Source organism: Sceloporus occidentalis, unplaced genomic scaffold (genome assembly GCF_023333645.1).
Source record: "Sceloporus occidentalis isolate IW3139 unplaced genomic scaffold, rSceOcc1.0.p SCAF_5, whole genome shotgun sequence".
Taxonomy (NCBI): Eukaryota; Metazoa; Chordata; class Lepidosauria; order Squamata; family Phrynosomatidae; genus Sceloporus; species Sceloporus occidentalis.
In genome coordinates, this window is record NW_028316985.1 from 30,082,532 (window position 1) to 30,097,117 (window position 14,586).

Below are 14,586 nucleotides of genomic sequence, written 5' to 3' on the forward strand. Positions count from 1 at the left end.
GGAGTTCTAGGTGCCCTTGCTGTCAGTGGCAGAAGTCTTTCAGCCTTTCACACTGCAATCTTCCTTCACCTTGACAAAACTCATCTGTCCATGTGAACCCTCCTTTAGTAAACATTTTCTCCTATGGGTGCTGTAAGTTACAATTATATAGGAAGCCCTTTTCTATTCATAATGAGATATGAATGGCCCAACTCTTGTATGACAGACTGGGCAGGTGCCATAAAGAATAAACCAATAATAACAAAGAGTCCTGTGACACCTTAATGATGAAGAATTATATTACAGCATAATTGTTTGCATTAATTCATTTTCACAGGGGAGAATGAGTAATTTCTTCCTGGTGCAGGAACATCTTCAAAATCTGTGCACTTTTTGAAGATGTCTTGCAGAGGGAAGAAAGTTTTCCTCCCATGAGACACCTCTTTCCTGCTTCTCTATCATGCAGGGGCTGGCAGAAGTGGGGAGGAGGAAGCAGCCAAGTGAGGAGTCATTCTTGTCACTAGTTATGATAGCTGGTGGCAGGTGATCCTCCTTGCTCAGTGACCCCACTCCCTCTCATCTGCAAGGCCACATGGGTAGCTGGGGGACAAGGATGTGCATCCAAGTGAAGAGGATGCCTGTTGCCAGCTACCACAGCATGATGTGGTGGCCGCATAGACAGGAGTGATGGAGTGGGGCAGCCAAATAAGATTTGCCTATTTGCTGCCTAATATAGTCAATGAGAGGCAATGTTCCTGCTTGGCTCCTATGCCACCTTGCACATGCATGGCTGGCTGGAGGAAGTGTGTGGGAGCTGAGCAAGACGTTTGTATATCACTGGGCAGCTGGTACCATACAGGCCTCAGCTGGGTTCTTTTCCCCATGTTTCCTCCACTCATATGGCCACATGTAATGGCTAGTGGGGTGGTGGAGGCACCAGCTAAGCAAAGAGGCTAGACTATTGCCTGCCATCACAGTCAGAAACATGTGATCCTTCTTGCTCAGCTCTCTCTCTCTCCCACCTCCACATGGCTACATGTCTGCTGGAGGGAAGAGGATGGGCAACCAAATGAGAAGGCTTCTTCATCACCTACTCTCCCTCCACCTAAATGGCCATGTAGTGGATGTGTGGCAAGAGGGGATGGAAGGGCAGCTGAGCAAGGAGGCTTGCCCATTGTAGTCAATGCATATCAATGAAGGCACTTTTTGGGATGCCCCTGTGGCATGCAGACTATTCTGGAGCTTGAAGAGGATTCTCCATTTCAGGGTTTCTGGACCCTCAAGAGGTCCTTCCTCTCTGTCTCCCAGCCATCCCCAACTTCTCTTAACTTGAGTCTTTAAATATTCTTCCCATTTCTAGCATGATCCCACATAGACTCCAATCTGTTTAATAAAATGAATGAAGTGTTGTCCAATATATCAGTACAGTATATATACAGCATACAAGGCTGGTTCTGGGGATTTTATACAGTGAAATCAGAGGGAAATTAGATGAAAAAAAGTATTGACAGTTATATCTACATTATTAATATTGATGATTCACCAGACTGTTGGTGATAACAAACACCCTTACATCAGGTAAGACAATCAGTAGTGTGATTAGAAATCTTTTCCTGGAGGCCTTTGGTGATAGACTGGAACTCAAAAGAACAGTACCTTGGGGGACAGTAATTGTTCATTTACTATAAAGAATGTAAAGCATTCTTCTGTTCACTCAACTTCTATGGGCTAAATTTAATTCAATTCAATTAATTAGTCCTAACTAGAGTAACCTAGGGATTCAATGGCATTTACCTAAAGGTCAGCTTACGATTCAGAAAGTGATTCATTGGGTCTGAATAAATAAACCCACTGAATCAATTGCTGAATGGCAATTGACCACCTGAGGTATTAATACCCCAGAGAGCCAGCATGGTAGAGTGGTTTGAGTGCTGGACTATGCCTCTGGAGACTAGGTACTGAACCCCAATCAGCCATGGAAACTCAGTGGGTGACCTTGGCTAAGTCACACTCCCTCAGCCTCAGGGAAAGGCCAGGGCAAACACACTCTGAATAAATTTTGCCACAAAAACTCTATGAGAGAATTGCCTTAGAGTCTCCATAAGTCCAACTTGAAGGCACACAACAAAATTTATACCACATTTTCAGCCAGAATAGCTCCCACAGTGGCTTGCAAATTGACAGTTCCCTGATTTCAGGTTTACAATCTAAATAAGACATGACACATAAGGAAAATGGGATGGCAATGGGGGAAGGGATGAAGCCCAACAGATATGCCTGTTCTTCTTACCCTCCAAGGCTACATCAGTGGCAGTTGGGATGGAGGGCCTAGGCACAGTGGAGTTATGCATCCCTCTGCAATCATTAAACTGAGAAAGGACACAATTTTTATGATAATGTTCAGGTTCCAAGAGAAATATAAGGTTATTTTAAGAAACAATTCCAGAAGAATCCCTTCCCTGGAAAATCTGCCAAAAGACTTTGGCACCTGAAATGAAGGCAACATAGTCCTGCGTCCAGTCAATGCAGAATAGCCAAGTGGACTGGTTTCTACAATAGTAGTGGGATGACGCCTACTGCTGCACCTGAAGCCAATCCATAGCTTAGAGTGGTGTTGGGTGGACTGTTTGAAGCACATGGCTCTGCCTTTCAACCCTTTGCCACTGCTTCCAACACCTTTTGTTAGATATGGTTGCTGCAATCTCCCTTACGGAAAGGTGAAACCATAAACCTAGGCTGCATCTGCACTGCAGAAATAATCCAGGTTGACACCACTTTAACTGCCATGGCTCAATGCTATGGAATTCTGGGAACTGTAGTTTGTTGTGGCACCAGCACACTCTGACAGAGAAGGCTAAATGTTTCACAAAACTGCAGTTCCCAGTTGTGTCAACATGGATTATTTCTGCAGTGTAGATGCAGCCCTAGTCACCTCAAGAAATTAAGATGGCTATGATGGCTGAGGTTAAACAGTAAAGTGTGAGATAGACCTTTTAACATCATCTCAAATGTATCTGTTCATTTATTTTCCATTCGTGAATAGAGTGAGCTTTTGCAACCAAATAACAAACAGATTATATGTAATACCTGAATGTGAAGAGAGTCCCCATGTCCAACATAGACAATAGTTCTGCTTTTGACTTCGGGAAAGAGAGGCGATACCGGAGGGTCTCAAAAGCAGGTACAATGAGAGCCTTTTTTGTATTGGCTAAGTCCAGCTGGACAACAGATTTCCTAGCAGAGAAAAATGAAAGATGTAGATCACAAACACTGATGACATGGACTACACCAGGCATGCCAAAATCTGAGTCTTCCTTTCTCTACATTTTAAATTTTTCAAATTTTCCATCACAAATATGAAGACATTTTATGAAGTTGGCAAATTTTTCAAAGTAAACAAAAATGAAAACCTTCCCAGTTTGCATCAGTCCAATGGAAGCTTTTTGGAAGCTTTGAGAGGTCCATGTTGTACTTGCCTGTTATACAGCTGTCAAAGATGAGGAACTTAGGAAAAAAACTGGCAACACTAATTCAACAGAAAATGTATGACTGCAAAGGGATTCATGCACAAAGCTCTTCGTCTAAATAGATGGCTCTGTCAGATTTGGTTTCTTCTACATCTGAATTTTTTAAAATTTCACATTCTTTCCATTTTGAATGAAGAAATGTGTATGTTTTGATAGAGTCTAATAAAAACAAGATGGAACTAAAATCTCAGCCATTACTAATTAGCTAAAAGAAGAACTTTTAAAATAGCTATTCACTATCTGAATTCCATGTTCTCATTTTGATATATAGTTTGACTGCGCCATCCATGGGTTTGCTATTCATGGACTTGAATTCATGCAGACAGCAAGCCTGGGGGGACAAAATGGTGTGTCTGTGGCGCATGAGTGCACAACCATTAGAATCAATGGGACTTGAGGTCCCGTGTTTTTTTCCATACGCTGGGTGTGTGTTTGTTCCAGGACAGAACCCCTACATGTAACAAGGGCCCACTGTACTGACGAAACAAGAAGCACTAATGACCTAAACTTCCAGTTCCCCATATGCTCCTATTATGGCCAAAGAGGAAATTCCACATTACCACCCATGGGGAAGACAAACAACTATCTTTATGGTATACTGGCAAAGCATTATTCTAAGAGTGAATGTTGGGAGGACAAAGCTATTAATTTTGCCAGTCAATTATTTTAAAGTATACATTAGTCAGCTGCTGAGGTGTACAGAAGCTATATCAGAAAATATCAGAAATAACCAAGCACCTTTCTTCAACATTTCTCCCTCCTATCAGTTCCTGAGCTATTTCTGCAAGTGTTCCTTTGTCTAGTTTTCTTCACTAGTGAAGGGGGATTCCAGTCAAACTTTATTTTGTACATTTATAAAATCTGAATTTACTGAACTGTTACTTCATGCATGACTTCATGCGCTGAGAGATGTTTTCCCACTGCTAAACAGGTATTGAGCTGAGCTCAGCTTTCTCCAGCTTTTGGTCCTGTTTCTCTGCAACATTTGCTTATTCCTCAAAATGGATAGATCTATTATTTGGAAAAGTGGGAAGTGAATGTACCATACTGGGAGATTACATATTGTAGATTCTGGGGTCAAATGTCAGGAATAGCATAGCACTATCTTCCCCTGGCTCCTTCCATAAACATAAACAAACAAACAAAAAACCTACACCCCCAATATATGTCATTCATGGAGTAGCCATTCCAAGTTCTATAAATATTGTTATCAAATTATATACTGCCCTTGCAGCTGGCTGACAGAACATCTGTACAGGCTTGACTGCAGTTGTCAGAATAAATTTCTTGGCACTGTTTTTAAAAAGTATTTTCCTTAAACAAAACAAAACAAAACAAAACACACTGTTTCTCAATATGTCTAATTGGATTCATTTTAATAGGATTAACTGTAATGATGTTTGTGATACAACTGTGGACACAGATTGGAAATGTTATAAACAAGCAGCAAATTATCTATAAGCTCAGTATCACAATCATCACCTGCCTGGAAAAGACCATCACAATGACAGTGAGGCATATCTGTCATTTCAACTAGGCAAAAAAGGAGAACTGTTTGAATAAGCCTAAGTTATAGGTTTTCACAATAGTTTTCAATCAAAGATTTCCCCTCAGGCCTCTCTATGTGGCTGTTCCATAAAATGAGATAACTCATAGGAAACTTTTTGAAAACTTGTTTGAAGAGCCTGCATCACATTTCCTTGTCAGTGTGCAAAGGTTATTCAATTTTATCAGCCTCCCATTATAAGTTTTGGATACGTTTTCCCTATTTCCTTTCTTCCTCCCTCCATCAATTCTAATTGACCCAGGCAACTGCTTCTTAAATGGAAAGTTCTTTTACAACCTGCCTCCTCCAGATGCCAGAATTATTCAGTGTTCGTGACACTCTTAATGATTCCACCCACTGCTTTAACTTGTGCCTTCTTCTGTAGATTTGGCATGGAACTTTGTGTGACTGACAAAGTATTGAAGCAGGAAGAATGTGCATTGAAGCCATTTGCGTCTCATTAAATGCAGTGGGGCTAAACTAGTTTATGTGCTTTCATATTGGTCTAATCTATATAACATCATCTCCAGTTTCTCTGCTGTCACAGTAGACTTCCTAGGTCTCATTTCTCTCACTGTAAATGGGAGTTAGAATAGGATTCCACAATGTTTGAGGAATGAGCCCATGAGTGCTTGTAATGACATGTTCTCCATGGCATTTCTGGATAGCTAAATAGTTTTCCAGATGACTCTGCACAGCTGATACTTACAAAACACACTGGGGCAGGCTGTATGCTGATCCACTGCTGGTACAAATGACAGAATGGGATGCTGTAGGTTTTGTATGGGTGGTGTAGCCAAAATAGTAGGATTTGTATGGGTCGTGAAGCCAAAATAGCATCTGCAAACATCAGTACCCACACTCTTTCCTAGCAGTACTTTACTCTCACCTTCCCTTAGCCCTAGTTGAAGTGGTTGCCTTTGGAAAATTGTTTACAAAGCATTTGGTCCAGAATATGTTATTGATTTTAGTGATACTAAATGTGCGAATCTCTTCTTTCAATAATTTCTCTAATCAATTGTTTATTTGGGGGCATAATTCACTGAATTGGCTATGGCTTACAAAGCCTGCATGGCCAGAAACCAAGCTATTTAAAAGACTGCATCTTCCCACGTGAGCCTGCCTGGATTGTAAGATCTTTGGAAGAACCCTTCTCCCATCTCATCACTATGATAGACACATGTAGGAAAAACATGAGGGAGGTTCTTTTTTGTTGCTGCTTATGGGTTCTGCAGTGCCCTGCCAAATGAGGCTAGGTTAGCTCTACCATTTGTTTTTCTGATGGCAGACAACAGCAGTTTCAAGCACAATGGCCAACAAAATACTTTTGGAAGCCAAGAAGCAGGCCATAAATCAGCTGTGGGCAACAGATTGAAGAAGCAATTTTCTAAATCTGTGATACTACAATGCCTGAATGGATTGCCACAAATGTCTCCCCAATCCTGGAAATGACCAGAAGTTTTGAAAAAAATGGTTATTTTTTTATAAAGGCAGGGAGTTTCTGCGCTGTGAGTTAATAACTATTTAAAAGGTGAATTGTGAAAAGAGTCGTGGAAAATTTTATCCTAGGGATAGTATACCTGCAAGTACTCACTGATACTGTGTTTGCTCCCAAATTGTCTGCGTTTTCTAAGATAGTACATGTATAATTCAAATTTTAATTGTGGAACCATATATGCAAATAAGCATTATAGGCTTGAGTTAACACTCTTGTCATGAAGTCATGGATGTTGCAGAATAGTTAAGGGCAAAATGCAAAATATCTCCTTCACAGTCACTGCCCAATTTGTGCTAAGCAGATTTGGCAGGGGGAGGAGATTTCAGATTTGTTATGTGTATGTAAAGTAAATTCTCCAAAAGGGAGACTCTTCCTTGATATAAGATGGCCACTTATACATAATTCAAAAAGTCAAAATAATATTTTACATGCTAATTTATGCATATGCATACACACACACACACACACACTCATATACATACATATAAATTTGAGGCACCATGGAACAGTGGTTTATGTATTGGACTAGGACTCTAGGAGACAATGGCAGGATACAAACCGCCGCTTTGCGGCAGTCTGCCGCCGCAGCCGGTTAGTCCGCGGGGGAGCCGGAGCCTCCATATGGCGCGACTCCCGCACGGAGCGAAAAAGAAGCTCCAAAATGGAGCTTCTTCTTGAGTCGCGTTTGCGACGTAGCGAGGCGCCAGGGGCGCACTCGCTACGTCACAACGCCCGCGACACGTACGGACGCTCAGCATCCAATACGTCAAGATGGCGGCGCCCCTGTGGAAGGGGCGCCGCCATCTTGTACGTATAGGATACGTACTAGGGTTAGGGGGGTGCGGAAGCACCGCCCCTTCCTAACCCTAGTACGTATTCTATACGTACTAAATGGCGGTATGTATCCCGCCAATGGTTCAAATCCCTGCTCAGACATGGAAACACACTGAATGACCCTGGGCAAGTCACACTCTCTCGGCCTCAGTGGAAGGCAAAAGCAAACCCCCCTCTGAACAAATGTGGCCAAGAAAACCCTATGATGAGTTTACCATAACTCATAGTAGACTTGACAACACGAAATCAAGGAAAACATGCCAATTTAGAACTAAACACTAATTTAAATAGAAATGTAATATATTTCACCATACTGGGGATGGCTGATCAGGTAACCTGCCTCTTGCTTCAATCTTCTGTCCAGTGCTAACTACTGATCACAACTTTTGAGGTTTGAGTTGGGATGAACAGCCTTTTATAAATAGGAAACCGTCAAAAAGAGGACTATCATATGACAGCCCTTGAAAGAGAGGAACTGTCCTTAGTAGGAGAGACCACATGAACACTTTGCTCAAGCATCTGAATATGAGGCCTCATTTTGAGGGCTACATAAATTCATTTAGTGGATATCCCCACCACCACTTCATTTTGTTTAACTGAAAACATTTACCCTGTTCAATTTGCTAAGGCTGATGCCATATGCATTAAACATTACTTTTCATAATCTGACTCAGGTGTGACTCAGTATCTTTAATTTACTTATATTATATGCTTCAGTGTCTGAAGCAGAAAGATTTGTGCATCACTTGTCAGAAGTGGTGTTTAATATAGCCTAGCAATAAATCTGGATATATTCTAGAAGGCTGCTTATTTATTTCTATACAATGGCTGAGAAGATTCAGCTTCATAAATATCTGCTTTCCAGCACCCTATCTTACTCCAAATTCCGAAAAATAAAGTAACAACCTGTGGACAAAGTTAATAATTTCTTCCCCACTCCAACCCCTTCAAACATTTCCAAGGCCTGCTTCCACTAGTCTTTTAATATTAGCTACTTATTAACAAGACTGCAGACAATGAGTAAGATGACTGAGTACCAAGAAGGGTACAAACATATTACTTAGTGATACAGAATACATGGCTCAACTTCTGACATTCCCAGTTAGAAGGATCTCAGCTAGCAATGGATGGGAAAGACTGATAGAGACTTCTGTCTGACAGTATATACAGTGCAAGGTAGTCAGACAGGTGATCTGACTTCGTGTATTTCATGTATTTCTTGCTATAAATTTACAGCGCTTTATAAATAAAGGTTAATAGTAATAATAATAATAATAATAATAACAACAACAACAATAATAATATAGTGTGGGGATCCTTTTTGATAATGTATTTACAAATACTGTACTTCATCTATTTGTCACTTAACTATATTGATCACCCAAATTTCCTCCTACCAGCCATCCCATGATAATCAGTAGTGACACACACCTCCTGTCTTCTTTTTGGCAAAGGTTATCCCACAGGATAACCAGCTCAATATCCACTCTCTAATTGGTCATAAAAACCAGTTGAAATAGATAAAGATATTCAATATCTTACAGCACCAATAGGCTTCCTCAAAATGGTAGATGAGCTAAAATTATGAGGTTTCTATATGCCTTATTGTCAGGTGTTTTGGTGAGGGTAAAACATTTTGACTATAAGAACCATTTGTCAGTGGATTAGGCTGCTTTTGGGGATAGTTATTATAGTTATATAAATACCTAAATAAATAAATATAAATAAATAGTGGACTCTCCTTACATAATGCCAGCATATAATTTGTTATGGTCATTATTGAGGTGGGAATTAACTAGCTCCCTCTCACAATGGCCTCCACCACCTCAAGACTCACCTTCATGGCCATGTAGTAGACACAATAGCCCTGAACAGCTGAGAAGTGTCTGGCTACATCCAGCTGTACCATGACAATGTCCTTCTCTGGGACCTCCAGAGAAATTCTGGCAGGACCTGAGGGATATCTTTGTTGTTGTGCATCTGGTTATAGAGACATAGCTGCTTCTTCTTGGCTGCCCACAAATTTACATGACCATGTCGGGGGGGGGGGGGGTGGTCCACAGAAAAGGAAAACCAGTCCTGAGAGGAGAGAGTTCAGCTCTACCTGGTTCGAACTTTATGCTCTGTCTTCCCTTGCAGGATTTCAGTCAATATCAGTTATACTATCCTAGTCTACATAGAAATCGAAATTATTGACACTGATCTAGTTTGGATGTAAAACTTAACTACGTTGTAACATTGTATCATCTTCCACACACCTGAAAGGAGAAGATTGGAAGCTTCAGTATATCATTAATAGCAATTTAGCATTTATATTTGAACCCTAAATTGTAGCTGATTTCAATTATGTTTACTGAGACAATCCATAAACTACTGTTCAGAGTCAACTACAGTGAACTACAGTTGTGTCTGCGGTTTATAGTCTGTTTGTCACTTTATAGACCACCCACAGGCACCCACTTACCGCACAGGTCTTCTGGGATGTTCTCAGAATGGCCCGGCAGGAAACAGAATGAGTGGGAGACGGATTTTACCGCACACTCCAGTCCCTCACTCGTTCCATTCCCTCTCTCTTCTGTTCCCATTCCATTCCAGAGGGAACACTTTTTGAGAACTGTTCTGAACAGTTCTCAAAAATTCCCCCCTCTGGAACGGATTAAGAATGGAAGAGAGAGGGAATGGAACAAATGAGGGACTGGAGTGTGCGGTAAAATCTGTCCCCTACTGGTTCCACACTCATTCCTGCTCCTTCCGTTCCGTTCACAGAACGGACCCAGGAGGACCTGTGCAGTAAGCTTCTATGTGTGGTTAGTGAAAAACAGGCTTCTTGGCTCTTCTAAATGGTTACAGTATAGGAGGAAATTGGGGAGGCCCTAAATTTAGTACATTTAATAGTAAACCACAGTTTTGCTTTTCAGCTCAACACAGCCATAGTGTAGATATGCAGTCTACAAATAATGCATCACATGTTATCCATTCAGAACTAGATTTTCCCCATGTGTCAATGGGAAGAGGAGTGTTTTCTATAATAAGGCATAAAAATGGGGGGGGGGGGGGGAGGAGGGACAAAGTCATGGGAGTTCAAACCAAAGGAATGGAATGTCATAACATGATACAAATACACAACAGTGAGTAGGATTCCCAAAACAAAAAGCTGTTTGGTGCTCATGAATATATATGGTCCTGTGTTCTGGAGTGTGTTTTCAACTCCAGCTATTTTGAAGGCCTCTGAAGAATGCATTGGGCTTTAAAAAATACTGAATAAACAGTTGATCATCTCAGACCACATGGGACTTGTCTCCTCACTGTTTTCTGCTCATGACTTTGAAAAAGAAGATTTTGCATTCCCAGGTACAAAACACAGTGCACCTTTCATTTTACACAGGCTAGGAAAAACAAAAGAAGCTCACAAAAACCGCCAACACAAAGGATTTTCATGTGCCACCACCTCTGAGCTTGAACTGTTTTGAGGGGCTCAGATGCTGTTCACTAGAGTTTGATCAACTGTACCTAGATTGGGCATTTTGGAAAACAAAATCTGTAAGTCAGGGTAGTTCATAAGATTTGTGGTACTTTGGTATACAAAGCAAATGAGGAGCAAGTACAGAGACAGTACCATACACTTTCCTTCAACATTTACTAAACCAGAAAAACGAAATATATTTCTATTGTTCATGGTATATTTGATATATAAAACATGCATGGGAATGTTCATGAATAGGAAAAACAAAAACAGCTGGAACTGGTTGAGCTGAAAACTAGTTAAGTGATAACAGCCTGACCAAAATAATATTTTTTTTTTTGCAAAGGAAGGAGCAATTTGTAAAAATCAGATGTTAGATCCTTTGTTTGGCCACTTGGTGTCCTCCTTGCTCTATCTATTGGGATATGTGTGTATGTGTGGGGGGTGGACATCTCCATTAAGAGAGGCCAGGTAAGCTGAGCAGAGGTCTGAAGACCATGAAACCCAACTTGTTCACATTTATTGTTGTACAATACATATCAAAGTCATTCCTCCTCCTCTCCAGTTGAGTGCAGTAATTATTCTGTCCTGACAAGATCTTATCTTTCAATCACTTATCCAACCTGTTTGGATCATAGCTCCACTTTCATTGTACAGTGCTGGGTTAAGAATATGTCAGAGAGATATCAACTTCAATAACATTTTTCACATCCCCACTATTAAAGACATCCTGGAAGCATCAATATCAGAGATGGAAAAGACCTATAGGTCAACCAGTCCATTTCCATGCCAGTATAGGATGCAATTGTACATTTATTAGTGCTGTTGACCAGTTTCATGTTGAAGTATGCCTTGTAATAGAAATTTCTACTTCCCTTGGGAACTAAACTTAATTTCATGCTTTTAAATATTTATTTATTTTATACATTTTCATGTTTACACATTCAAGAAAAGAATCATGAATAAATCACAACTTCTATGTGGCAGGCACACAGAGTGATATACAATAAAAACATCAGAAGTTCACAAAAAAAACCCTGTTTTTTAAGGAACATAACACCATACAATAAAATTTGGGAGTAGCATTTAAATTAAAACCAAACAGCAATAAAAGATTATACAATATTAAAAGCCAGACAGAACATAATAGTTTTTACTTTCCTGTCTGAAGCAAAATAAAGAAGAAGCCAATCTGACCTCCCTGAGGAGGGAATTCCACACTAAGAATGCTGCTGTTTTAAAGTATTTAAAGCAGTTGCAGTGGTAAAGAGGAGATGATGAACAAGGGGAGCAAAACCAAACAAATGTTGTTGGGTCCGAAATGGCCACAACTGTATTGGTAAGAGCAGTTAGAAGCATAGGGTGCTGGACAACTTTCTTGTCAACTGATGGAGGCCCACTATCAACTCATCTCCTGGGAAAAGTATGGGATGGAAAGATCTCACACAACTCTAAGCCACTGCATGGTTTTGGCAGTGAATATGGTCTAAGAGTTTTCATGGGTTTTTTTTTTTGGGGGGGGGGGCTTTGTGTTGCTTGGAAACAAAAGCTGCCTAAATATTGCACAATTTTAATTTTTTTGGAAAACAGCTGGGGCCTTCAAGGGCTACAGGTGTGGTCCATGCCTCTCCCTGACTTTAAAGGAAGCCTCAACATGGGGGAAACAGGCCCAGTGCTGAAAACTCCAGTAACAAGATGTGACAAAGAAAAACAAGAAACAAAACAGCAAAATCAGTATAATCTGCACTGGTCAGAAATCATCATATGCCATCTTTTTAACAAGGAATGGGAACAAGAAAAACACTAAGACAACTGAATGCTAGCTGCCTGGCAGGGATGATTTGAAGTCCCTGGGTAGATTGGGGATAAAAATCCCTTTCTCTGGTCTGCCTTGAAAGGTCTGCCCCCAGCTAGGCTAACCTGGCTCTGGACTCCCCAGCCAGGCTTGCAGGAGCAATGTGGGTAGCTGGGCAGGGAAGTCTCCAAGCAGCCAAAATAGAAAATAGTGAGCTGTCATGCTTTGTGTCTCCCTCAGGGACCTGCAAAAAAAGGCTCAGGATGAGCCTGAGACTCGTGCTTGTCACTGTCAGTGCTTTGCCTAGTCCTTACCTCCATTACCTAATGTAATTAGGAAAGGCAGGATACCAACAATTCCACATGCGTGTGTGTGTGTATCTGCAAGTTAACAGGGCATGTACTGCAGCAGTGGTGCACTTTTTCTTGCTCACTTCTCAGGTTTGCACATCCAAAACACTGGGATTTTGAAAGCTCTTAGTAGAGCCTACGAGACATAGATCTTTCTTAGTCTTGGCGTATTCCCTAAATAATCCATCTGCTATAAAACTTAGGCCTGTTACAGACAGCCAAAATAAAGCTGCTTCGAGTCACAGTGGAGGTATGGTGTTTCAATGATGCATGCGTCCTAAGAGTCCAGAAGCCACACCAAAGCCACGCTCCTGTCCTTAGGGCTGGAGCGTGGCTTTGGTGTGACTTCTGGACTCTTAGGACGCATGCATCATTGAAACACCATGCCTCCACTGTGACTCAAAGCAGCTTTATTTTGGCTGTCTGTAACAGGCTTTAGTCTCACAACTGGTTCTGTCTTCTGCTTCCCACATTTTTCTAAAGCTAAAAGCATCTGTTTCAATCTTCTGATTTATTATCATCCTAGAAGTACAAAATATCTAATTCTGGGATATCAACCAAGGAACACCTGCAATAGGTGTAGCTATTTTACTTGTCACATAAGTTTTTGTATGCAACAACAGTTTTCATGCTTACCTGAGGTACTCGTAGAGTCCATACATAGGCAAAAAGTCAATGTCTGACAGGAACATGTATGGTGTACTGATATGTTTCATAGCTACATTCCGTAGGAGATTCACTGGATAGAACTGGCCCTCCTTGTATACTATGTGGTATCCAACGTTGTGCCGGCTCATGAGGACTTCAGAGCCTTGGGCATAGCGCAGAAACTGCTGAGCTTCTGCATCAGAAAGATAGAGAGCCAAGCTGATGGGGCCTTCCCAATGTTTGCAGATGGCTTCAAGCATCTGGAGTCTAAGAATGGGGGTGGAGGGGAAAAAACAAGGTCAGAAAGAGGAATATTGTAGGACTGGGATAACCCTTTTGCTATTTTTGCTTCAGCTATAAAATATCATCACAACAGAGAGGTCAATCATGATTTATTTGAGTTCCCTGCAAGTACAAATTATATCAGTTTTTCTCCTCAGTATGTGAAAATAGACACAAAGTTTCTGTTCAATTTTCAGTGACTATTCACACTTCAGGATTTTTTTTCAAGAAATTATTTTGTATAAAAAAAATTCTACAGACAAAATGTAAATGTCTTGCACAGAAATTAAATTAAAACAGATACTGATAAAACACTTTGGTAAAAAACATACAAAATGTTATTCTTAAAAAGGAATTGAAACTGTATATGGAATTAAAAAACAATTCAAAACATATCCCTTAGTAAGGCAAGGAATAAAAACACACCATTAAAAACCTTTTCCTTATAAATAGTTAGTGCCTGTCAGGATAAGAAAGCCATGGGATAACAAAAAAGATGGAATCAAGTCTAGCAGCCCTAGGAAGGAATTCCAGAACCTGAGAACAGACACTGAGAAAGGGCCTTTTCCATATTCTGACCATATGTGACTACAAACATGGTAGGACTGAAAGAAGGGCTTCCCCCAAAGATCTAAAAGCCTGGACAGACTTGAGTGGGCGTATA

General features: G+C 40.7%; 1 protein-coding gene across 3 annotated transcripts in view; it reads right to left on the reverse strand.

Moving 5' to 3' along the window:
- The window catches only part of LOC149311858 (xylosyl- and glucuronyltransferase LARGE1), a 380,354-nt gene that overhangs the window by 15,776 nt on the left and 349,992 nt on the right, over window positions 1-14,586 (reverse strand). For 2 of the 3 annotated variants that reach the window (XM_089528064.1, XM_089528063.1), the window contains exons 12-13: window positions 13,629-13,907; window positions 3,067-3,213 (exon numbers count right to left, since the gene is read on the reverse strand). In XM_089528064.1, the coding sequence (XP_089384190.1) occupies window positions 3,067-3,213; window positions 13,629-13,907 (426 nt within the window). Of the gene's footprint in view, window positions 1-2,269; window positions 2,349-3,066; window positions 3,214-13,628; window positions 13,908-14,586 lie in introns of all 3 variants that reach the window. The other variant, XM_089528065.1, reaches the window with a different exon arrangement.